The 25,415-nt window shown below is 41.3% G+C and overlaps 1 protein-coding gene across 1 annotated transcript; it reads left to right on the top strand.

Moving 5' to 3' along the window:
• The first annotated feature begins 596 nt into the window (after nucleotides 1-596).
• On the top strand, nucleotides 597-19,424 carry LOC131455600 (vang-like protein 1). Its single transcript, XM_058623340.1, has 9 exons — nucleotides 597-777; nucleotides 7,358-7,608; nucleotides 8,243-8,414; nucleotides 11,928-12,356; nucleotides 12,715-12,890; nucleotides 13,673-13,806; nucleotides 15,938-16,088; nucleotides 16,772-17,006; nucleotides 17,530-19,424. The coding sequence occupies exons 2-9, from the start codon at nucleotides 7,538-7,540 to the stop codon at nucleotides 17,788-17,790; spliced, it is 1,629 nt and encodes a 542-aa protein (XP_058479323.1). The 5' UTR covers nucleotides 597-777; nucleotides 7,358-7,537; the 3' UTR covers nucleotides 17,791-19,424.
• The last annotated feature ends 5,991 nt before the right edge of the window (nucleotides 19,425-25,415 follow it).

A 25,415-nucleotide genomic window follows, 5' to 3' on the forward strand; every position in this document is an offset into this window, starting at 1 on the left:
CCCTGAAATTAGATTTTAGTGTTAATTTGGGTTTGCGGGTAAAGGTTGGTTGATAATCCAGCCTTAAGTTTGTATGATTTTAAGATACATTAAGCTATTTTACTTTTGTTTGTAGAGTATTCCTCATTTTCAAAAAACCTATTATGATAATGCAATGACATAAAAACACATAAACGACATAAAAGACAGCATTCTTATTTGTGATTATACTTTTACATTTTTTATTTCTCTCTTCCAGCTTTTCCTTCACAGCATTCTTTCAGTTACAAAAAATAATAATACACCATTGTTATAGTTCTTTCAGGATTTAAAGTTACGGGGTAATGATATAATATAAGTATGGCCTCTTACTTTTTTTATTTTATCCCAGGTGCCAGTGAATAATCATGATGCCAGTATTGATCAAAAATATTTTCCATTACCATTTTGCCAAAAGAAAAGAAGCCAAATTATACAATATGTGTGAGCGTAAGCGCGACCCCTTGTGGTCAAGAGATGAAACACATCATTGTCGAGCGCCTCCATGCTCCATGCTGCTTCTCTCTCTCTCTCTCTCTCTCTCCCTCCCTCTCTCTCTCTCTCTCTCTCCCCCGTCTCTCTCTCTGTCTCCGGTCCTTCTCATCATCACAATGGCCAGACTGTGAGGAAGGGTTTGTCTGTTCTGAAAAGCACAGACGCAGCAGCAGCAGCAGCGGCGGCGGCGGCGGCGACGACGGACTCACACCTTCACACTGAGACGCAGGAGAGGGAATATGATGACTTCAGTCTGAGACAGAGGTACGTTTACTCACCGGATCCTCGCAATCAATGTACTCATTTACACCCGCGGTATTGGTTTCATGTCACAAGCCCGAGACTCAACAACCCACATGAGAATTAACGGTGAAGTTCATTGGTGGTGAAAATGGTTTCCTGTGTTAGTCTGTGATCCTACTAACCCACATTCATGTGGAGGTAAAACCATGTTGTTCCACTGCCTCTTATGTGGAAACAGAATACAACATTAATTGCATGAGGTGCTTATTATTATTAATTTTATCATTATTATTATTATTATTTTTAATGAATTAATTTCAGGGTGAAACTGAAACGAGATCTTTTGTAACCGACACTGCAGCTTTGTAATAGAGAAGTCACAGCACACATACAGCGCATCCCTCGCTGCCTCAGACTGCAGGAGGAGAAGCTGTGGAATAAAGGGCGGTTTCAGACGAAGCATCATCATCAGCAGCAGCAGCAGCAGGGTGATGGTGTGTGTCGCCTTCACCAGCAGCAGCAGCAGCATCTGTCTGGAGCAGCACAGCTGGATGAGGAGATTGAAACGTGTTTCCTCCTCTGACACTGACATATCTCCTCATGAGTGTCCCTCATGATGCTGCTGCCGCTGCTGCTGCTGCTGCTGCTGCAGTGAAACCATGCATCACCTCCAGTCATGTATTATTGAAACAGTGTTGATAGGTCCTCCTGTGTGTGGAGAAGCCGAGGGGACATTGTGAGGTATGGGAACCTCTGAAATACATGAGTCATCCCCCTGGAAGCCATTCATGCCACAAATGATCAAAAGAAAGAGTTCCTGGCAAAGCTTTTTATCATTGTTCCCTTTTTAAATTACATTTTTTTTGGGAGGGGGGGGGGGGGGGGGGGGGGGGTTGGCTGGGAATGACACTTGAAGATATACCTTTACGATCCGTGGAAGCTTAGAGAGCGTGGCGTAAAGGCATGGTGTTATTCAGAGCGGTGTTTAGTAGTGTATTTAAGGACAATAAGGCGGTATGAATGCACTGAGGTATCTCTTTCACCACCTCAGCGTGACCTTGCCCCCTCTCCCTCTACTATACTTTTACATAGTTTCACATGAGCAGAGCAGAGCGTTTGCATTCCAGAGGACTGTGTCAGGTCTTAACTTTCTCCTCTTAGCTTTGTGTGTGTGTGTGTGTGTGTGCTTGTATTTATTACAACTTTAGGACCTTTTTTTTGGCATGAACACTGATCTTACCAGGACCAGTACTCCTTAAGGAGACCAAAACATGGTCCTAATGAGGCAGAACCTCATTTCTGAGGATCTGGTTAAGTCTAGGGCTAAGGTTTGAATTGTGGTTATAAGTAAAGGTTATAGGGTTAGGCATTTACTGGTTATGGTTGTGGTTAATGTTAGAGATAACACTTCGTTTAGACGGTCCAAATGAATGGAAGTCAAGGCAGAGTCTGTAAACCTGACGGTGTGTGTGTGTGTTCTTGTATTTTGGCTTTTATATAAACCATACCAAGGGAGGACGGCAAAGTAAGGACAGTTTGGGTGGTCCTCACTTCTTTAAAGGGCTTTTTGGGGGTGAAGATCTGGGTTTAGGGTGAAGGTTAGAATTGGGTTTAGGTCAGTGCTGCACTTAGCTGTGATGGTTAAGGTAAGGTGCTAGGGAATGCATTATGTCTATGAGGGTCCTCACTATGAATGAAGTGCAAACGTGTGTGTGTGAAAGGGCAGCAGAGTAGGAGAGTAGTTTGAGATTATCCAGTCACTCAAAGGTCACAGGGTTGCTCTCTAGTTGCTCTCTGCACATACCTAACCACTATATGCTCGTGTCAAGAATCAAATGTCACATTGTTATCAGCGGCAAACAATGACAGGAAAACGAGCACACAGCAGACCGTACACTGACCGCCACGTTATTCGGTAGCAGGAGTGACATCTGCTGTGGTCCTCTGCTGCTGTGTAGTCCAATCTGCTTCATGGTTTGACATGTTGTGCTTTCAGAGATGAACTCCTGCTCGCCGTGGTTGTAACAAGTGGTTATTTCTATTCTATTCTATAATCTCCTTTGGCAATGATAATTTGATCCTTTACTGTAATAACTGAATAGTGCTTGGTTTTGTAGATATTTTTTGTGGATTGCTAGTCTAAAACACCTTGGGGCAGCCCATAGTCAAGTGCGGAAAAAAAAAAAGAACTTGGCTTGTGATTAAAGGGTGGCTGGTTCAAGTCCCAGCCGGTCCCCTGAGCGAGGTACTCCATCCCCATTGTTAATTGGACACTTTAAATTGACCCCAGCCACGGGGAGAACAGGGGGAACATCGAGTGTACTCCTTGTGCCGGTCTCAAGTCCAGATAAATGAGAGGGTTGCATCTGGTATAAAAATCTCTGCCAAATTGAAATGTGCAAATCATCCACTGTGGCGACCCGAGAAAGAGAGCAGCAGAAAGGCAAGAAAAAGAAATGAGTCTAAAACACCATGAGTCAGTCAGCTGTGTCACTTCAGCTGCATCCGTGTTTTCCTTATGATTCCGCTTGCTGTTGTTAGCTTTACACCTGACATTCAAGCGTCCCAAACAGGTAAAAAGGAACATGCTTTAAACCCTCCATCCCATAGACCTTTTAGTGAATAAAAGGCAGGTGACATCTGTGAACGTCCGGTTTCAAAATCTGACATGGCAGCAGTCAAATAAAAAGTCACCTAACCCAGATAAATGGGAGGGTTGTGTCAGGATTCTTTTTACATATATGTATAAAGTCCTGTACATGTGATCTATCTGTGTCATCAGGGCCAGAGTGCACATGAAGGACAGAGGAGGAGGCATGAGGGCTAATGGGTGTGAGAGAGAGAGGTAACAGATGCCATGGTTACCAGGCTGTGACACTGGAACACTGCGCTGCTCTTGGACTGAGTCTCAAACGCCACACCTCTTGTTCTCTGTCCAGTTTAAGGAAGCTAAAATGTCCCTGCAGCCAGTGACACTGCACAAAAGTCATCTCACATTCTTGTTATGCATCGATGAGCTGCACCAGCAGAGGAAAGACCCGGATCTTTCAAAACATACATCTTAGGATACAGGAGTGATGATATAGTGGGATACTACGGGGATATAAATGTGATATCTTGTCATTTTTAACCTCAAAGTACAATTTAAGAAAAGATATCATAGTATAAATGACAATATTACATGCATAAACCATATTTCCATTGTTAGTTTTTCTTTGTGGTTGAAAAAGAAGTAGTGGGAGAGGATTAAATACAGCACAAAAGCACACTTTCTTCCCAATATAGTGTGAAAGTGCTTCAAACTATCCATTCAGTGTCATGTATCCGTATTTCCTTACACTCAGATAAAACTTTTATATGTGTTGCATGAGTGCCGTCTGTCGATGCTCGTTAATAATGTAATAAAACAGAACTATTTATCCATAATGCATGAATCTCATCTCCAAATCTGACCATGTGCACTTACAGTAGCTCTGTAAGTGCACTGTGCGACAACCTCCGGCCACTAAACAAACACAATAATGAGTGTTTGTTTTACATTAGTATCACTGTCTCCCCTCGTGACGCTCATCTCTGTGCAGTGAACCACAACAGCCTTCAGAGACGCATGCAAGTCATGCTTCACCGTGCAGATAACACTGTTCATCTGCCCCCCTCACATGACGACTCCAGAATTTTCTGGGATTTTTTTTCTTTTCCTGGAAGTAAAGCGGCACGTCTGACATTGTTACTTCTGCATGCCTTATTCATAGTTATCCGTTAGTCTGTAACTGATAGTTTTTTTTACCCCGCGGCGTTGATTTTCCACATGGCCTGGTCCACTGTGCTCGCCCTTGTGGGTGAGTGGCTTCTCAGTGGCTTCTCATCTTGGCCCACATTTTCACCGCCTCACGTTCGGAGATCAGTGCTCACGGGGTTAACAGCTTTTATTCATGTTCTCGGGCTCATTCATTCATTCATTCGTTGAAACCATTTGGGTGCTGCGTGTGATGGGAAGCCATTGTTTACTCGCTGTGCCCTCTCACAGTGCCGCCACACCCCCACTCACGCACACACACACTATTAGTGTATCACACAAATTTACGCTCTGCGGGGGGTGATTGATTATCGCTACTAGACGGGGCCTCCTGCCTCCTGTGTTGCCATGGCAACTGTGGACGCTCCAGATGTTGGTTAGGGATGAGAGATGTCACTGTGCCCTGTCTGCAATTCTGTTTAAAAAATCTGCTTTGATACCGCGAACGCCATGTTCTCGCATGTTCGAGTGCATTATTCAGTGACTACCCATGCTCTGTGTTTTCTAACATGCTTTTAATAGCACAGGAAACTGTATCAGTGGGGAGAATGATGTCATGTTCTTTACACCAGGATGCTACTGGTTTAGATCAGTCATCTGTCCAGCTCCTCCAGCTGGTCCAGAACGCTGCCGCTCACCTTTTGACAGGAAAAAAGAAGAGAGACCACATCACGCCTGTGCTGCGCTCTCTCCACTGGCTTCCTTTACGTTTTTATTGTTGGTTTTTGAAGCCCTTAATGGTTTGGCACCATCTTACCTCTTGAAACATCTTTTTCTTCTCGTTCCATCCCAAGCTCTGAGGTCTGATAACAGTCTGCGTTTAGTGCCAAAATCCTGACTACAAACCAGATAGATAGATAGATACTTTATTCATCTCACAGAGAAATTCACAAACCAGGGGCGATCTGGCCCTTTCTGTTGCTGCCCCTAAACTTTGGAGCAACCCATGGAAATTAAATCTGCTCTTGTCAAGACCCACCTCTTCTCCTTAGCCTTCACTTCAGGATAGAAATAGTGTAGTGTTTTTCATTTTACTATTCTATTATACCACTATTTGACTTCTATTTTTATTGATTTTATGTTTTATATGTTTTATGTTATGTCTTTACATCTGTAAAGCATTTGGTCAACCTTGGTTGTATTTTAAATGTGCTCCAGAAATAAAGTTGACTTGACTCGACTCATAATCTCATAATCCTAGCATTCGTTGTCAGACATAAGTGATACTACACACAGGGACAATGTTATCAATTCCTATGCAGTGTAATCCTTAATGGAGTATATGCGGTCGATCTCGTGCACATTTCCCTTGTTGGAGGATTGAACAAAAGAAAAACATTGGTATCGTATTCATGGAAATCAGCTACGTTGCATAAATACAATTACCTCCAGGCTTCTGTGTGGATTTGCATCCTAAAATGCTGAATGTGCTGTATTAATTTTTATTGGCACCGTTGGCTGTAGAAATAACAAATTGCCTTTCGACAATAAGGAGATGATAATAATCCCAGTTAGTGGAATGGGACTGGGGCCGGAGAAGGATGGTGATTGTCAGGTGGACGGCGTGTAGATTGAGTTCTAAGTGAATGGTCACACATGGTGAAGCAAGAGACAGCCTCATCCGTCACGCGGCATACATTAGGGCCCAGGAAGTGAGTCTGGCACTTTCAATCTGACCTCATGCTAACACAATAGAGAGGTACAGTAGATCATATGTAAACCTAAACATTGACTTGAATCACATTTAGTTGATTATTTTTAGGTTGTATTGTCCTGGAGGGAAATATTTACGTTATACACCGTGCACTTAAAATGTGTTGGGTATAAATGAGTCGAAGGATTCAAGAATTCAGGGATTTTATTGCTAAAGAAGGTGAAACGTGCAGTGAAATGCGGAGGTTGCTCTGCTTTAATATTGTGCAAACATCCAAGAATTAAAAGCAAACAGAATAAAGAAAAAAGAAAGAAAGTCTGCTCATTGTTTAGTCTCATTAAATAGATAAATGCTGTTTCTGTTTGCAGTAGATTCATTAAGCAATGGAGCGTCTCATGAAGTCATATTGATTAAATATGTGGCACCTTGATTCACATCGTCTAATCACATTTTATCATTAATCACATTAAATCTGTTTGCGCTGTTTCATTCACCTCTGTTTTATTTATATGGCAGATTTCATATACAGTGTTAAAATCATAGAAAACATTAAACATTACCAAACACAAAAGACAAAAAAAAAAGCTGAATCAGGAACACACATATCCCTAATTTCTATAACAAAAATTATCAATCAAAAGCTTGAAAGAAAAGAAAAGTTGCACGTTTTCTCTTAAAGAAGCAGGTCATAGGTCAACAGGCAGCTTGTTTCAGAGAACAGGAACATGATAAATGCTCTTTCACCTTATCTGGATTTGATTTTGATTTTCTGAGACCCCTAATGCTCGGATGCTCACGTTTATGTTGTAACATTTTTTTTTCATTGCAATGTCTCTGTAGATGCATAATTATTTTTTATAAGAGACTTAAATAGCAGCACTAAGACATAGTCACACCAAAAGTAATGAAGGCATTTTTTTCCCCAAATCCTATAGAAATAGGAAAATATAGTATAGTAAATTGTAATCCAGTTCCTTCACTACCAACCCTATATTAAACACAACATTCCCATGTTGCCTGAATTTTCCTGTATACCTCATACATTGGCTGTAGCATGATGAAGTAAACCTCTCTATCTCTCACTCTCTCTCTCTCTCTCTCTCTCTCTCACTCTCTCTCTCTCACGTACCTTCCATCTCTCCATCACTCAGGTCGATGTGGCCACTGAAGCAGCTCCCTGGGGTTGTAGCCAGTCGTCGTGGATTCCAGCGGCTCGTCTCTATAGCAACCCAGTCCTCGTCCTGAGCACTGCTGCCAGCTTGTCCTCTCAGCCACGCGACGCACCACTCCTCGTCCACCTCAGCAATCAGTGCCTGTAAAACTGCGCTGGAATGGACACCGAGTCGACCCACTCGGGCTACTCCTATCACTCCAGCCGCTCCGGGAGATCAAACCGACATGGGTATGTGCTCAGGCCGTTCCATCCGACTGTCTGTCCCTGTTTTCTTTTTGTTTTACCTGGATCACACAGTGCATCTCTCATCCCAGCCCATTGCTGTGTAATTTCTACTGGAATGTTTTTGGTGCACATTAAAAGTTTCTCGTGTTTGCTTTCATTTTGGTCGGCTGTAGCCTAATAACTGATGCGAGAGGCGAAGAGAGAGAGGGGCAGAGCGGGAGAAAGCCGGAGACTGAGGCACACAAAGCTCATGGATTAGGGCCGTAACAGACGAATGGCTCTAAACCTATTTCAGTGATTTACTCTATTCTACGCTATCCTGCAAATAAGAGAAGGATTTGATTCCGGTCCCGTCCACATCCTCACTCCTGTGATTGCCTGTTGAAATATTCATTGCTCTATATTTTCACCAGCCTTTTGGCCTGTATGGCTGCAACTTACATTTACTCTTATATATACTTACATACTCAATATGTGCACAATTTGCACAATCGTCTCAAACTGAAATGTTTCAATTTTGACCAAAATATAAATCAATTCACTTAGATTGCATTTCTCATCTTGTGCTTATGTGACGACAACGATGTTGTACAATCCTTGATGTTCACACACTGTTTTCATGTGTTTGGTTCTCCAGGGATCGAAGCCGTGAGCGGCACAAAGCCAGCAGCAGTAAAGACAGCAGTCGCTCTGAGAGGTCCGTCGTCATCAACCCGCCCGACACACCGTCCCAGGAATCGCCTGTTCACAATGGCGAGCCTCTGCCTGGAGAACCCACCTCCGCAACAGAGCAGGGAGAGGAAGGCCAGGTATACTGAAGCAGGCGGTCTATTTTTAAATGCCTTCTTTTGAAACAGTAATCAAATTCCTTCAGAGTAAATCGGAAAGGCCGCGGTAATCCAGCTAAGAACTCGGCACCGTGACCTTATAAACGCGTCGTCGCACAGCTGGCACAGAGACTGGCTCATAATAACAATGGTGGCATGAGACCATCGAGGTCAGAGGATCAGCGTCCCTCTTGTATGCCGGGGACGGATTTGTATGTTTACTGTGCGTGTAATTCTCTGGTCGCAGTGATAAAACTCCACTGGCTTCAAAGACGCAGAGGAACATCGTGATCATTATTTTTGATCATTCTTTCCTCACAAGCCAAACCGACTGTGTTCTCGTGTCTCGCTTCAGTCAGCTGACAGGAGGCGTGAGAGTAAAACGTTCTCATGTCTTCGCGACGCGGTACAGAAGTGTGTTTCTCAGAAACTCTCAGAACAGAGGGGCGAAGAAATGAAAGGAAGCAAAATGAGAAACAAAAACACACCCCGAGGAGGGAAAAAAAAGAGTGATAGATGTTCTCTTTTTTGAGAGAGCTCAGCCTCAGGCTTCCGTCACTGTCTCGCTGACCTACTTGAAATTTATAGACAGGGGAAAAAATGTTTTATCCGTGTTAAAAAGGAAAAGGTCCACTCAAACAAAAACTTGTATGATTGAATGTGATTAGGATTTCCTCAGTCTGACCCATTTCACCGCCTCAGCTCAGCATCCCACATTCCACACTGTCATGTGATTGTCAGCTTGCAGCGTGCGCGTATTGTCGGCGGGGTAAACTTATCCACCCTTGTGTTGCTTTGGCCCTCCAGGCAAATGACGTGTGAATGTCACCAAACTACACCATCATGCAGTCAGCGTTTGTTTTGCTTTGTTTGTGTTTGTGTTGTGTTTTGGAGCAGCTCTGTTGGACGGCAGAGCTGCTGGAATACTAACAGGCTCCGGCCCAGAGAGACATTCTCCCACAGTGAGATTAGCTTTAACGTCCAGCCAAGGGCCACTTTGAGGGAAGCTGATATGAGTAATCCTCCCATGTTTACTCACATGCCTGTGACATAAGGATACGCTCTTGGACCGCAGCTCTCGGTGCACGGCTGTGTTTGAGTCACAGAGAGAGTGCCAAATCTGTTACTGAGAGCGCGCGCGCCGCTCTGTGATGCTGTGACTTTGTGCCACGCGGCATCGGCTTCCATTTCCCCACAGCGAAACACCACAGCGCATGGTGGCGCGGAGCTTTGGCATTTTTACGCCGGCTTCACGTCATATAGGTGGAGACACTCTGGTGCACAGCTACCACACCAACAGCCTGTAATCCGATAGCTAATACGTAAGCAACAGAAGAAAGGGGAACGAAACCTGTCCGGCATTTTAAACGACTTTGCCTCAGGGTCTATGATTTATTTTAGCACCGCTTCACACATTGTTACTGACTATACTGCTAATCAGCGTGTTGTCCATATTCACTCGTGAAAAGACTGCCAAGCAAGGCGGCAGAAGGCTCTCTTTCTCTTCCTTTCCCTATTTAAACTTCCTCCTCACTTTGCTGTTTTTAGAGAGGACTGATTAGTGTCGCATTAATCTTGGGGATTAATCAGATGGGACTTAATGGCTGGGTTTAATAGTGTAGTACCTCAGTCACTAATAAACTGTAAAGATGCCTTGGCAGAGGGTTTGATTGTGCATTCAAATGGAGGCTGATAAATTAGGTCGCAAGTGTTCACATCTAGAAGATCTAGAAGATCTAGAAGAAACCCTTCACATGAGAGCAGGATAAGAGGCCAGAAATAGATGCAGTCTCTTCATCCTCCTCCTCCTCTTCAGCTCCTAAACATTTAAACTGTGCTTCAGAGCGAACATCTGGTGAGGAGTGGCACAGACCGTCTGGTGTCTGAGCTGGTTAAAGCTGTGATGTGGTCCCAGCCGCTCTCTGTGACCATCAAATGTTTAGAGGAAAAACTCACGTTTCGGGAAATATGCTCGTCTGCAACCAACAGTTGGTCGACTAATGTGTTGTTGCTGGTAGGCTGAGATAAAATAAATACAAAAGATCAAATTTTTCCTCTACATTGAGCTTGAAGTTTGGCAAGTAAAGAGACCGCCGGCCCAAACTTCATATCTATTATACACACATCATGTGGAAAAAAAAAACTGAAAAAAATTCAGTGTAGTTGATCTCGGGTGCTTCTGCTTTCTTTTTTGCTTTTTTAAATCATACAAACGTACCAATCTAATCACAGCTCATCAATGCCATGTTGATCTGCCACACTGCATACTGCTGCAACAGCCTGTGGTTATGAACTCATCAAAAAGAAACCTCCGTAAATGCAGGTTTGACCAGAAGGGTACTCGGAGTCCCTCCTTCACAGCTAACACCCAATTTCACCACGTTAAAAGACGCGGAAAAACTGCCCTGAACCACTCCAGCATATGTATTCTCCCACACCATTCCAAGAAAATGGTACAGCAATTTGTTTGTAGTCCTGCTGACGACAATTAAATGACATCCTTGGTAGAGCTAATGACTACTCCTGTTGTGAGACGGAGTAATGAGTGGCCGTGTGGGGACATATAGAGGCAGCTGAAACTTGCCGTGCTAATTTTACTGCCCAATGGGCAGGATTAGATTCTACTTTTCAATACGATGTATAATATCCCATCCACATGAATAGCAGGGGGACTATTTTAAAATGTATAATGGTTTAAGTGAGAAATATATCAGCTTAGTGTGGAGAAAAAGGATTTTATGAAAGGCCTAATGAGCATCTATTGAAGTTCGGAAGGCTGCAGATCTTATTAAAGTGAGTTGGTGCAGGAGTGCGCTGAGTAAAAGTGATAAATGGAGCTGACTTTACACTTACAGTACATAACTGTCCTCTGATTTAATGCATTACTCCCACAGACAGACCCCCCTCCCCCCACCGCCACCACCACCGCTGCCATCCTTTTCTCTCCCTGTGTCTCCTCATCTCATGCTCAGTCATCTTCTGGCTTCAGAGTTGGCATCTCCTCTTCCAGCCTGGCTCAGTTCATTAACTGTGTGAACAGTAATTAAGGACACATTTCACGGTGGTGTTGTATCCTTGTGATGCGAAATATGTAAACACATTCTACAGAAGCCCAAATGCACAAACCAGCCGGAACCAGCCGGTCCTGCTCTGGCCCTCCCGACAATCGTGGTTGCCTTTCGATTTTAGGCTGATTTGAACAGATTATCTGGCCAAATTATTCTAATAATTTTCAAATAACAAACAAGTATTAAACATGTTTGATGTTTGATGTTTGATGTTTTGAGTCCGCCTCCATGTCTGATATATTCTGAATTCATGTTAAATCCCGCGAGTTTCTGTGAGATCCCTGGAATCTTCTCCCTGAATGTCTGTGGTCTCCAAGAAGAAAATGCTATGGAGTGGGAGAGTGGAAGTTGTGAATGAGCGGTAACATCATTTCTGGTATGCTAAGGTCAGGGTCATACTTACCATGTTATATTTTCTCTCTTTCAGGATGATAACTGGGGAGAGACAACCACCGCAGTTACAGGCACTTCAGAGCTGAGCGTCTCCCAGGAGGAAGTGGTTGGATTAGGGAAAGGGATACAGGATCGGACCCAAAGCTTCCGTCGCTATCTTCCCCTGGCTGTGGTCTTGTTTGTGGGGCTGCTGGTGCTGGCCACGCCCATGCTCTTCCTGCTTCTTCCAGTTGTTCTGTGGCCTGACAGGCTGCAGACTTGTGGTGCAGCCTGCGAGGGCCTCTTCCTCTCCATCTCCTTCAAGCTCCTCATGCTCCTGGTGGCCATTTGGGCCTTGTTTCTCCGACCAGGCCGCGCCAGCCTGCCCAGAGTGTGTGTGTACCGTGCCTTCCTCACCACACTCACACTCCTGCTCACCATGTCTTATTGGCTCTTCTATGGTGTCAGAATCCTCGACCCACAGGTGAGTTGTTGTTGTTTTTTTTATAGTTGCTTACACTGCCACATTTTAATGAGTACAAAGGTTTAAGAGATTCATTTTGTGTGTGGTTATGTGAGGGTTTTTGTCATTTCTTTTTATTTGGCCAAACAAATAACATTACTGTCATTATTGTAAATAATTGTAAAGGTTTTCATTCTTACTTTTAATCATACATAAGATGCATGTCTTCATCAGACCTTTGAAAACAAAAAGTGAAAGTAATTCACTAGAGTTTTTTATTTTTGGATTGTACATATCTCTATTTTATGACATATTTGAATTGAATGTGACTGTAACCTATGACGTGGTGACAGCAGTGAACACTTTGTGGTCTAAGCAGGACGAAGACTACCACGGTATCGTCCAATTCGCCGTGTCCCTCGTCGACTCGCAGCTGTTTGTCCACTACCTGGCCGTGGTGCTGCTGCAGCTCCGCCAGCTGCAGCCCTGTTACAGCGTGTGTGTCATCCGCTCCACAGACGGAGAGACACGTCACTACAACATAGGACAGCTCAGGTATGCATGTTCATTCCCTGGCCAACGTTCACATTTTGTGTCAAACCACCTTTCTAATCTTTCATGTGGATGTGACCGTTCCCAATACTCTCCATTGAGATGCACACAGTAGCTCTTGGTCACAGTCATTACATTCTATAATGCTGAAGTATGTGTGTAATTGGAGGCTCGTGTCCACAGGGAAATCTGGCACATGCACTAATTGAGTTACTCATCAGTCTCATCGTCTGGTGGCGAGTTATTCTAAGAGTCTGCAGGGAGGCATGAGAAATTTGCCAGACACACATACTCATCCTGTGGCTGTTTTACTTTGTTTCTGCTGTGGACAAGTGTGTGACCGCCGCAGGAAAAAGGAGACAACACTGGTAATTAGATAATGTTTGCGTCATGCAGCCAAAAACAGGAATTACTGGCAAGGTGGTAAACAGGACCTGTAGAGGATGAATAAACAGAATAACAGATTCCAATAACTTCACTGATTTTACACACAAGGGTTTATTAACATGTGTTGTTCTTCTGCACTAACATCATGAATAAAAGCTGTAGGAATCGTGCCAATTCTGGTTGGGCTGAATCAGTTTCCAACTATCCAAATGAAGTGTAACCAGCAGGGTCCTTCTGTTTTAACACTGTAAACTAGGGCCAAATGATTTGTGTTAAATATCTAACAGCATGTGTCTTAAAACATGTGGATTAAATGTCGTCTTACATACAGTAGGTCAGCTGTGATATCATATTGTAAATCATATTCACACTGTTTTTCTCTCTTTTATCTTGTGCAGTATTCAGAGGGCTGCTCTGTCCATTCTGGAGTATTACTACAGAGATTTTCCTCTCCATAACCCGGCACTTCTCTCTGCCTCGAAACACCGGGCGGCAAAACACCTGGCCGGGCTAAAGGTCTACAACGTAGACGGTTAGTCGCTTTATCTGCTACAACCGTTTCCTCCCATAATTATACAGAAATTGTGCCTCTGTACTAGTTGTTGTCCCTCTCAGTGCTTAGGACAATCTTGATGTTTTATGTTGGTCTGTAATTGACCAGATTTACTTCATCCTTACCCTCAGGCTAACTCTACAGCTAAGAGCTACTGTTTGTTTCCATTGTAACAATCAGTGACACCTGCCTAGCAGTGTTTCCATGCCAACAATCAGTAACGCCTGCTGCTGCTGTCCGCCCGGGTATAGAGCCAAACAACAAAGAAAGAGGAGTGAGCAGTGCGAAGGGAAAAACATGTTTTTTTTTTTTATGAACTAATGTTGTTGCAAATATAGTGATGTGAGGACATTGTTATTGTTGTCTATAAAAAGCCATTCTGAAGCTAATGGGTCCCCATTTGAAAATCCTCTCTCAGATCTATGGGTCTGGACTGTGAAAAGATTCTATGCTGCATTAATTTTAGATAATGCAGCATAGAATCTAGATTATAGTTAGTCTTTAGGCTGTATCTCATTGAAATGTATGAAGCAAAGTGAGTGGTTTAATGCAGTTGCTCTTACCCAAAATTCATAGCAAATAATTCAAGAACTAGACAGCGACGTGCCACTGATGACATCTGTACATTTCAAGTCTTATGTTAGATCTTTTCATCCTTTCTTAACCATATTTTCTTGCTCCTGCTTTCTTGTTGGGATGTTTTTTCATCCTCATGTATCTTCCCTGAACAGCTTTTAAAAACAAATTGAGAACATACCTTTTGGACAGTAAGTACAGATAAAAGTCCTCACTGCCTCTCACACACTGTCGCACTGTATCATAGGAAGCTGCTAATTTCACGGTTCACTTGACTCCATCTTTACTGCACTCTAAAGCCCCCACCCTGACACAATGTATGTACTGCACACACGCACACATACAAAACTGTGGTGTTTTAATGCTCTCAATCTATAACCCCCCCCCCCATCCGCACATCCTGTAACGACACGTATTGCATCTTGTCCTGCAGTTAAAAACGATCCTCCACTCAGCACCTGTACAGCACCGTGGATATGAAGATCTACGGCAGGGATACAGTATGGGATGGTGTCCTCATAGCACCATCGCCCCCTCCCCCTTCTTGATCAAAGTGCAGTGAAAAAGCCTCTAGAGGGCTTTGGAATTTCAAGCCTTAAATAATTCATCAGAGCAACGCTCATATCTCACACACTCTCACGTCTCAGGTCGGCTCACTCGTGCTTTTTTCCCCCCGCCGTCCTATTCTTTATTTCATTTTCCACTCACTGCAGCCCCACCCCCTCTCTCTCTCTCTTTCACATTCACAGTCATTCATCGTTGCTTTTTATATAGCATGACTATGTAGGTCAAGAAGTTAAAGAGGCCAGTGTTTACCCACGTTTTCATAGGAAAATGCACGATGTACACTCTGCCCTGTGAAGATGATCTGAATTCATTCAACAGTTGTTACTGCTGCACTCATTGTGCCAGACCTACACATACATGTGTGCAGATTAGATTAATGATTTAAATCCTTAACTGACCTGCAGCATTTACACTCTATAACATCCCCGAATTGATCTTCACAAGACCAAGTCTTTATTCCCTACAATGAAACTGTAGAAACGCATAAAGCTCCATCGGCTTCATGGGGTTGTCATTTCCAGCTCAGATGACAACTATGGTCTTTGTAGTGTAAAATTATGAAAATCTAATCCACCCCAACCCCCCAACACAAGTGATGAAAAGGATTCTGCCGGATCCTGTATGTGGAAAAATGTGGATGCTTCCAGTGGAAATAGCCTCTTTTCTCAGTCTTATAATTAACATTCTCTGTGAGTGAGACACACGATTTGGCTGAATGCCCCAGTTATATGTTATTAACACAAAGAGCGCTCAAATCTTTCTCACATTCTAAAATGGGCGCAGTACTAAATAGGTTGATTCAGCGGTCTTATACGGTGCGTTCTGAAGTCCACTGTGTCCAATGTGACTCTTTGCTTCACTGAGATGCAGCCCATTAATCAGAGTCAGGTTTGGGTCAGGAACCACGTCCTCCAGCCCTGAAACAAATATAACCATCAATTTGTGCTGTCCTTTTTTCCCGGTGCAGCCCCTGGGAGCACAGCGGGGGCCCAGGCTGGTAATGGCAATCAGTCACGAGCGATGGCTACAGCTGCCGCCAAACGCAAAGACAGTGCCCACAACGAGCTGTACTATGAAGAGGCCGACTACGAGAGAAGAGTCCGCAAGCGTAGAGCCAGGTGGGTCATGGGAAACACATTTAGAAGATCAGAGGGTGAAATATTGATCTTGTTAGTCTTTATTCAAGAATTGTATAAGGACTGTAGATGTAATTACACATTTGTGTTTCAGTACAGGTCTTAAAAAGAGTGGCCTTCAGATAGACCTACTTTTTACATTTTTGACAAGTGAATTGAATTAAATGATATTAAGATAAATGCAGCACAAGGACAAACACATAGAATACAGTAACTATAGGAACTATAGAGCATTGTATCACTTATAATCAAATCAAATTAACTTGGTTTAATAAACCAGGAACTGCTACTTAAGTTATTTTTTTCCCACACGATTCGACAAAGTTGTGCACCAATGCATTAGTTTAAAAGGTAAAGATTGTTCTGTTCATATATGTACTGAGCAATAAGGGGAAGTCTGACATCTGTCATGTCGGAATAAATCTCTAAGAAATATTTGGGGATATCTATACAGGCTGGTACTTCAGCAGATGCTAAATGAAGCATGTCTTTTTATGTTTTCCCATATATGAGAATTGCGTAAAAGTTGTATTTTTTTGTGTATGTATATACATATATATATATATATATATATATATATATATATATATATATATGCAGTGCTTGTCATATAGTAAGGATTAAAGCCAGTCACCTCAAAAGCTGACATTAAGCTCCTTTGTCAGGCTGGTGGTGGCTGTTGAAGAGGCCTTCACACATGTCCGGCGGATGAAAAAAGAGGATGAGCGTGCAACCCCCTCTGACATCATGGATGTACACGAAGCAGCGCTGGCCATCTTTCCGTCGATGGCACGTGCACTGCAGAAGTACCTCCGCACCACCAGGAGGCAGCACTGCCACAGCATGGAGAGCATCCAGAAGCACCTCGGTTTCTGCCTTATAAACAACATGAGCCCCAAGGTCAGCTTGGCTTTAATGTTTGTAAATAAGTGCAAAATATACACCCAATTTGTTCTAAACAAACAATATAATTTAAACCATTCCATTTAAAATTTGAGAGTATCTGTACTGCTTAACCTTTGGTCATTTTTGTTGTTATTCTTGTTGCCTGTGTTTGGTTTTCCTGACGTCTTTTACCTGGCTATGTCAAGCAATACTATCAGACCTGAATGAAGGAGCACTTATGTGTATAGAGCAGCAACGCAGGGGTGGATGCATTACATTACATGTCATTTTGATGCTGTGAAGAAGCATTTATCCCATCAAATTGCTGTCAAGACGCTATGTTTTGATCAACACTTTGCCTCTGACTGTATCGACAAAAAACAAGTCATTGTCGTTTTTCAGGGAGCATGAGATCTAAACACTGCTGTACTGAGAAACACACAGACATTTGTGTACCCACTGCAACTTTAACTTTCATGCTGTTTGAATTTGTTTGAAAATGTGTTTGAAGACTCATTGGCTGTCCATGTGTGTACAGGCCTTCCTCGAGGCCTACCTGGCCCCTGGTCCGACTCTGCAGTACGGCCCTGAGCGCTGGATGGCGGATCAGTGGACTTTGATCAGCGAGGCATCTGTCACCAGTGGCATAAAGCAAGGATCGGAGTTCCTGTTGAGGTGTCTTGACTTCAGCTTAGCTATTAATGTCAAGAGCATCCCTTACATCCGACTAACTGAGGAGTACATCGACCCCAAGTCTCACAAGTTTCTATTGCTGCTTCAGTCAGAAACCTCCGTTTAACAGACTCACTGGACCAGTGCTGCTCATCTGGATCTGGAGTGAAAAAAAAAGAAGCTTTTTGTACTTTTCTCCTTTTGTATTTAGGTTGGTGTCATTTTCTCACATATATACATACACGTTTGTGTCCTTGTCTTTGTCCTGGGAGACATGAAAAGACAGGAAAGAAGGAGGGCGTATGATTGGATTTTTCTGTCCTGACATTTACAGAACACAGTTCAGGTATTCCTCTATGCACTTCAGATGACCCTTACAAATGTTCTACTTTTATGTGTGTGCCAGTGTCTGCCTGCGGGGGAGAGTTCATGATTTAAGAGGAGTGTGTGATTTAGGATGAAAGGTGTGCATGGTTTTGTGCAGTTGAATCTACACCTGGGGTTTGTCTTAAAATGTCTCTCTCTTCTCTCCTCCGTGTTACGCAGTGACCAGGATATTTGATATAAACTGAACCCTTTTCACCAAAACTGTTCTTTTTTCTGTCCTAGCAATGATGATTGAACTGTTCTGTATTATAGATGTATGTACAGTATTTATACGTGATTATACTGCATACCTATTTTATATTAAAACTGTGCTTGGTTTGAAGGATTGTTTTTTACCCTATCAACGTTTTTTTTTACCTTGTCTTTCTGCACTGTATTTGTGAAGATAGCTGGACTGTAAATAGGTGACAAAGTGTTGTTGGTGTCTGACAAATCATTGAAGTATCTTTGAAAAATCAATACGTTTTAAAAATAATATCTTGGATAGAATGCCAAACACAGACCCAAGATTAGAAACAAACATTTCTGCCTTGTTTATATCTGTAGAGCTAATTGTGTTTTGTAATGTTGATTTTTAGAACATATTCTCCTGACCTGGATCTTCATTTGCTAAAATGAAGATGTGTTATGACAGCATCGTGTACCGTAAAACTTGACATCCAAGTGAAAGATACCAAGCCATGAGGTTCTCAGCTGCGTAAGATAAAAAATAATACATTAAATACATAAAAATGTAAGCCTAGATTTCAGTGTTTCCATTTAGTTTTTGAAAAAGTAAGGGTCAATTAACTCGTTCTGCCAAGACTTTTAATCAAATATAGCTCAACCTAGTGTCAGTATTTCTGTTGTCAGTATTCTATCTCTGGAGTGTCACACTACTGCCACCTATCCACCACTGCTGGAACACCAACTGTCTTGTGCATCAGACTGCAAGTGTTTATTTCTATGAATATTTGATCTTTTTATGTCATCTGTGTGTAAGTTGGAGGCATGTTATATTGTACATTTATAGTGACACAATTGTTACTGTGGTGACTGACGGTGTAGCTTTGCTTAGGGCTGTTGTTGAAGGTTGTAAATACTTATTGATGACGACATGTGCCTCAGTTTTACATGTCCACGATCAACTCATCATACATGTGAATTTATGTGTGTGTGTGTGTGTGTGTGTGAGAGAGAGAGAGAGAGAGAGAGAGTGTGTGTGAGAGAGAGGTGGGAAGAGAAATAGGATTAATGAGGGAAAAAAAATGCCTTCCCAAACGTCATACAGCTGGTACATTGTCTGTCTTCTTTTATACAGCAGGTCATGTAAAATCAAAGCAACTGTGTCAAAATCACATTTGTTAAAAAAAATAAATATTTGTATTGACCTTTTCAAGGTATTGGATTATTGTTGTATTTTTATGTAATGTGTGATGAATACATACAGTATTCAATGAGTTTTATCACTGTATCATAGGTAAAGATACATTTAAAAAGCTATTTCTAGCTACATGTGTAATTATAAAGTAGGGATTATTACACAATATCTTAGTTATAATGAGTTATAATTGTAATGATTACTTAAATATATTTCTTTTGATTTCTTTTAAGGTTTTTGTTTCATTAGTGAAGTAATATGTAACATAATATTCACAGAAAGAAGATTTTTTTCAAACATTCTTCCAGCGAATATTGTTTTGGGGTTTGTGACATAAAAAGTGCATTAACAGCAAAGCATTAATATTTCCTGTGCCACTGCCTGTATCAGGCAGCTTTCAGCTAGTTTTATTTATATTATTTAAAAAGTTTTAATAATATAATCTGTTATTCCTGCAGTTGTGACTATTACTACAAAGATAAAGGCAGTTTTCCCACTAAATACCATACATCGGAATTTGTGATATGTTTTCATATGATCAGTATGGTCTTTGTTTATGGAAAGCCTACATTTATTTTTACATCCTCTGGATGTATTTTACCTCTATCTTATTAACCTACATTAAAATATTATAGTGATTACGCGTGATTCAATATTTTAATTCTGACATAAAGGTGAATGAAAACATGAAGGTAGAGGAGGGAAATGTGAATATGTTGTAAATATTGCATTTAAAAGAGGAGACTGATTGATTGATTGATGACGTACAACACACCTGATCATCTTCACGCAGGTGGTTTCAATCAGCTGATGACTGCTGCTCCTCCTCCTCTTTCTCTTCGTCCAGCCAACCTCGGTCCGAAGAGAAGCAGCGATATGGAGAGAAAAGACACGAAAAAACTGACGTTGTTCAACTACAGAAACCTCTCCTGAAGGAGGGAACTACCGCGGCGTGACGTCAGACGCCGAAATGTTGCTCGCGTGCAGCAGCTTGTGTATAAAAACGTGACAAAAGGAGATTCAGAATGGCGGTTAGGACCTGGTCAAGATTGATGATTCAGTGGTGAGTACCTTTTGTCAAGTTACCTTAGTGTTGACATTGTTGGCTAAATTGGGTCATAATATTTAATTGTCTCCTCAAAAATAGACTTAGCTCAGTGTTAGCCATGCTGTGCCTCTATTATAAGCTTGCTCAAGTTCTGCTTCATTGTAAGATTAACTTTGGTTTGGTTGGTTGGTTTAATGTTAGTTGTTTTGCTCAAAGTTAGCCTTAGTTCAATGTTAGCCAAGCCATGTCTCATTGACAGCTCAATACTGCCTTAATGTTGGCTAAATTATTTCTTCTATGCTTAATTTCAACCTTAGCTCAAACTGTGTTTAATTGTCAGCTCCCTGTTGGCTTAATTATCTACTCAAAATTAGCTCAATGTTAGCTAAGCTGTGCTTCATTGTTGGCTAAGTTCTGCCTTAAGGTTTGCTTATTTGATCAATTTTAGCTTTGGTCATATTTGTCCACCCTCTGGACAGGACAGGACGATCTCCATCTCCAAATAGTAAGTGCCTTCTTTAGGGGGTGTGGTCATACCTGGCTGCTGTGCCAGCATGGTTGAGGATTTTCTTATCTAAAAATTGTCAAAATGTTCTGGTTGAATCCACAAACTGTAAGTGCCACGCATTTTTCTTACTCGCCATTACATTGCAGTTTTTCCGGCCGCCGTGTCAATCTGTCCGATCTATCCTGGCCGCCATGCTTTTCCTCTCTCTAATGAAAAATGTGTCTCTAAAAGAAAAACAAACTTCAACTTGTATAACATCTTCCAGAAGTACAAAAAACTGACTGTACAGCTTTGATTGTCACTTTGCTATTGTTGATTCATTATTTTTTTTCCAAAATGCAGACATTCTGATGTCATCAGTTCTAATGTGTACTGCATGAGGACCAGATGTTAAATTACAACTGAATGGATGTTGGTATGCAGTTGATGCTCAGTTGATGGTAGGAGAACAGTGCTGTTCTTGGTCTTTCCCTGGTCTGAGCTTTTATTAAATCCGTCTCTTCATGGCCATTGTCATGACTGCTCTTGGCCGCTCTGTCAATCTGTTTTTCCTATTACGTTTTTTCTGGTTTGTTTTGAGTTGTTGTTGAATCAATTTATAAAGGAATTTTGCATCTAACCATGTATGACAACAATGTCTGACACAATAACATTTATATGAAGCTGTCACTCAACCTAAATAGATTTTGAGTTGATTAGTCTTGAGGCTTTCTTGTATCTGTATATTTAAATGGCTTTTACGTTTGTCTTTAAAATCTTGTTTTGAAAAATCTCACTTTTGACTTGGCCTGATGACCCATGCTTGGTAAATACACTGAAGTTTACTTGTAGCTTGTCTAAAGTTTTGTTCCAAAGTGCTGTAACAAGAGGAGAAATGTTCCTGAACTGGTTCCTGATTTGATTATGGCGGACAAATGAAAATAAAACCTTATTCATTGGGCTGAATTGCAAAAGTCCTCAGACAGAATTTGGCTAAATGCTGACTGTTCAAGTATCCTCCTTGTGGCAGGAATTAGCAGCTGCATCTTAAGAATTTCATAATTGGTGGTTTGTTTCTTGGTTTCACTCAGTGTCTGGAGCTTTGTGGTTAACCTTGATCATGTAAATGTAAGTGGTCTTTTGCCCCTTTTATATATGACGCTGGCAACTGGTTGAAAGATATGACTTTATTGTTTATAGAATAGCATACACTAGCAATTTCAGCTAAGTGTTTATCATGGATAGTGTAGTCCACTATCCATGATTTTCTGACAGCCACTTGATTCCACATTGTAGGCAGCTGGTGAAGTCATTAGGATGATGCTTAATCTTAATTTCTTGGTTGGTTGCATGAGACACGGCAGTCTCCCTGGTGTGCTGACAAAATTACGCCTGATTTTGTAGCCTTGTCCTAAAGTTGATCTTTGCTTTAACTCTTGTCGAGTAATGCATTAAATGATTCCTCTGAGTTGTTTCCAGATCTCGTTTTCTCTCCCTGCAGCTTTCCAACACTCACTGCTGCTGTTATCACATCTGCTAAAGGTAGCCGTATCCTGATTCACTGCATCTTCATGTGTTGGGTAAGACGTGTCATTAGACTATTGACAAAGCAGACACCTTAAAATGCTTGATCTAATTTACCCAAATGGTTCATTTTACAAGACAAATCAATTTGACATTCTCAGGGTCAGTAACGTGACCTAAACTTTTGGGAAATCATGCAAAAGCTTGCAAGTTCTTTGCATGACCCAATAGAATCAATGTTGGAGCAAATGTATTGCTTAATTTGTAAATCAGTAAGGATTTAATGAGCTGATTCTCATTCACATGACAGTGAAAAAGGTAAATTGAGTCGACTCATAAAATGGTAAGGGCTTTTGTCCTTCCCCTTCTTCTCTGTGTGGGAGGAAATCTGTCCATGGATCCTGAATGAGTGGCATACCATGACTGTGCAGTTTGCAAAATCAAATCTGCATTATTTTCAATTAGAATGGACATGTCTGTCATGTAAATCACTTGTAGGTGTAGATGTAACTTGTTTTAAGTGTTTGGTTAAATTGAGGTCAAGCATTTTCAGGTGTCTGCTTTATCAATAGTCTAGTGCCACATCTAGCTAAACACATGAGAAGCTCTGAATCGTGAGACCTCTGCCTCTTGCAGATGTTATGATGACAGCAGTGGGTGTTGGAAGGCTGCAGGGAGAGAAAATGAGATCCGAGGACGGGGAAAGTGGAATTGATTTCATGCTTTGCAAAATGAAGGTTTAGGCAGAGAAACTTTGTGATGAGGTTTCAGGATCAGATCTTTGTCTGGGCAACTTGGTGATTTGCAGTTTTTCATGCAGCAACCAAGTCATTGGAGTTGGCATCATCCCAAATGGCTAGCAAACTGAGGAACAATGTGTAGGTATTGGTTTGATAATACGAATAAATCAACAGGACATGAAACTTTGTGATTTAATATTGAATTGTGGTTGGAGGTGGGGGTAGTTTTGGACCTTAAGAACCAGAGCCTACCATACTGTACACATGCCTCCAAGGCTGCTACGTCACTCTGTCCAACAGAACATGGTCACAGATCCAGCTCAGATTTGTTTTAATTGACTTTACCACTTAAAGCCAGAGACTGATCCAACCCAGACACCCTGCCCACACTGACCCTCAACCACACATCACAAAACATTGTACATGCACATGATGATGCAAAACACTGAAATACAGACACTGCTACTTTCAGTCTGTAATGATTCACATTGAAAATCTGTATTTAGTTTTGACTTGGTTGTTTGACGAACTTTGAATCTGATGACTCATGCTTGGTAAATGCATTGAAGTTTACAAAGTGCTGCAACAAGTGTAGTAATGGTTTGATTACAATGAGCTAGAGGACTTATTCCTTCAACTGGTAATCACTTTGATATAATTGGTTCCTGATTTGATTATGAAGCTAAAGCCACTAAAGACTCAAGTTGAACCTTTTGTGTTCATAATGTCTTTTTGCGTGTCATGTTGGGTGGCCTCCCAGCAGGGGATTTTAACCTCACATCTTTGAGTCTGGTTCTGTCAGAGATTTCTTCCTGTTAAAAGGGAGTTTTTTTCTCTCCACTGATGCCTAGTGCTTGCTCATTGTGTGAAGTGTAGGGTTTCTCTGCTCTCCATGCTGTTGTTCTGTAAAGTGACCTTGAGCGTGGTGAATTTGTGCATTTTTACATTTTATTTGTTTTATTTATTTATCTCTGATGTGCAGCACTTTGTTTCAGCTGTTGTTTCTTTTTAAAGTGCTTTATAAATAAAGTTGGATTGGATTGGATCTGTATTTATTGCCCTCTTCATATCAAGTAAAACATATTCTTAACTATTTTTTCTATGGTTCTGTGATGAGAATCCTTGTTTTGTTTTTTTTAACTTTAAGATGTGGATTCCTTAAAAAAAACAACTTTTTTTTTACTGTAGATTAAAAAATTGTTTCCTAAACCTGAAAATGATCTTGTTTGGTCCACAAACCAAAATTATTCAGTTTTAATAATTTCTTTTTATATGGAGCAAAGAAACCAAAGATATACACATTTAAGAATCTGAAGAATCAATTTGTTATAATCATTAAAAAAAACCTACTTGAACTGATATTGATTATCAAAATGGTTATAGGCCATTCATTTCATAATTGTTGCAGCCCTCATCAGAAATAACTCACACACGACAAAGTTGTGTTAAAAACAAAGGTATAACAAGTAGATTAGAAGTAACTATTCACAGGTTTATCATGATTACAAAATATCTCTAGTCTACATCAGGAAGTATTGCGATAAACGTTGGATAATCAAATACAGAATATGGCTCCTGCTTTTGCATTGAAGATGCTTGTTAATTGTTGTTTTAAACATTTAAATGTATATGTTCAAATGTTGCCCAACCCTAGTCAGTGTGAACATTTCCGTCAGGTTGTGAGTCTATTATTAGTAGTATTGACATTATTATATTATGATTATATCAGGATAAGTTCTTACGGCAATTCAAACTGCTGCTTGTATGAATAACATGAAATATACAGTATAATACTTTATAAATATTATGTCCATCTTTAGAACTCCACTGGACTCCGGAAACTTTAAATCAGTGAAGAAAACCATATACGTTATCAATGGCACCTTTTATTATTCAAAAATATGAACTTAAAAAACACAAAGTACCTTCACCTCGTCAGCAGCATTTGTTTCTGACCATGTGTCTCCTGCAAACTCACTGACAAACATCAAGCCCTAACAAGCCCTAATGGACAAAATGGACAAACACGCTAAACTGCTTTCACAGTAGGCCAAATTAGGTTATTTAAAAATATGTGGAATCGCTAAGAGACTGAGACTTTCTTGCATATCTTCTTGCACTTTGAAAGGTGACAAACACAACTTGAACTTGCAATAATGTGTGATGGTCCACATAGAGGGCCACATGAAATTCAGTCCCCAGGGCC

The sequence above is a fragment of the Solea solea genome, chromosome 2 (genome assembly GCF_958295425.1).
Source record: "Solea solea chromosome 2, fSolSol10.1, whole genome shotgun sequence".
In the NCBI taxonomy this organism is placed as follows: Eukaryota; Metazoa; Chordata; class Actinopteri; order Pleuronectiformes; family Soleidae; genus Solea; species Solea solea.

Coding starts and splice junctions, on each gene's coding strand:
- LOC131455600 (XM_058623340.1), top strand. CDS start 7,538: ATGGACACCGAGTCGACCCACTCGGGCTACTCCTATCACTCCAGCCGC. Junction 7,609..8,242: donor GGGAGATCAAACCGACATGG/GTATGTGCTCAG, acceptor TTGGTTCTCCAG/GGATCGAAGCCGTGAGCGGC. Junction 8,415..11,927: donor AGCAGGGAGAGGAAGGCCAG/GTATACTGAAGC, acceptor TCTCTCTTTCAG/GATGATAACTGGGGAGAGAC.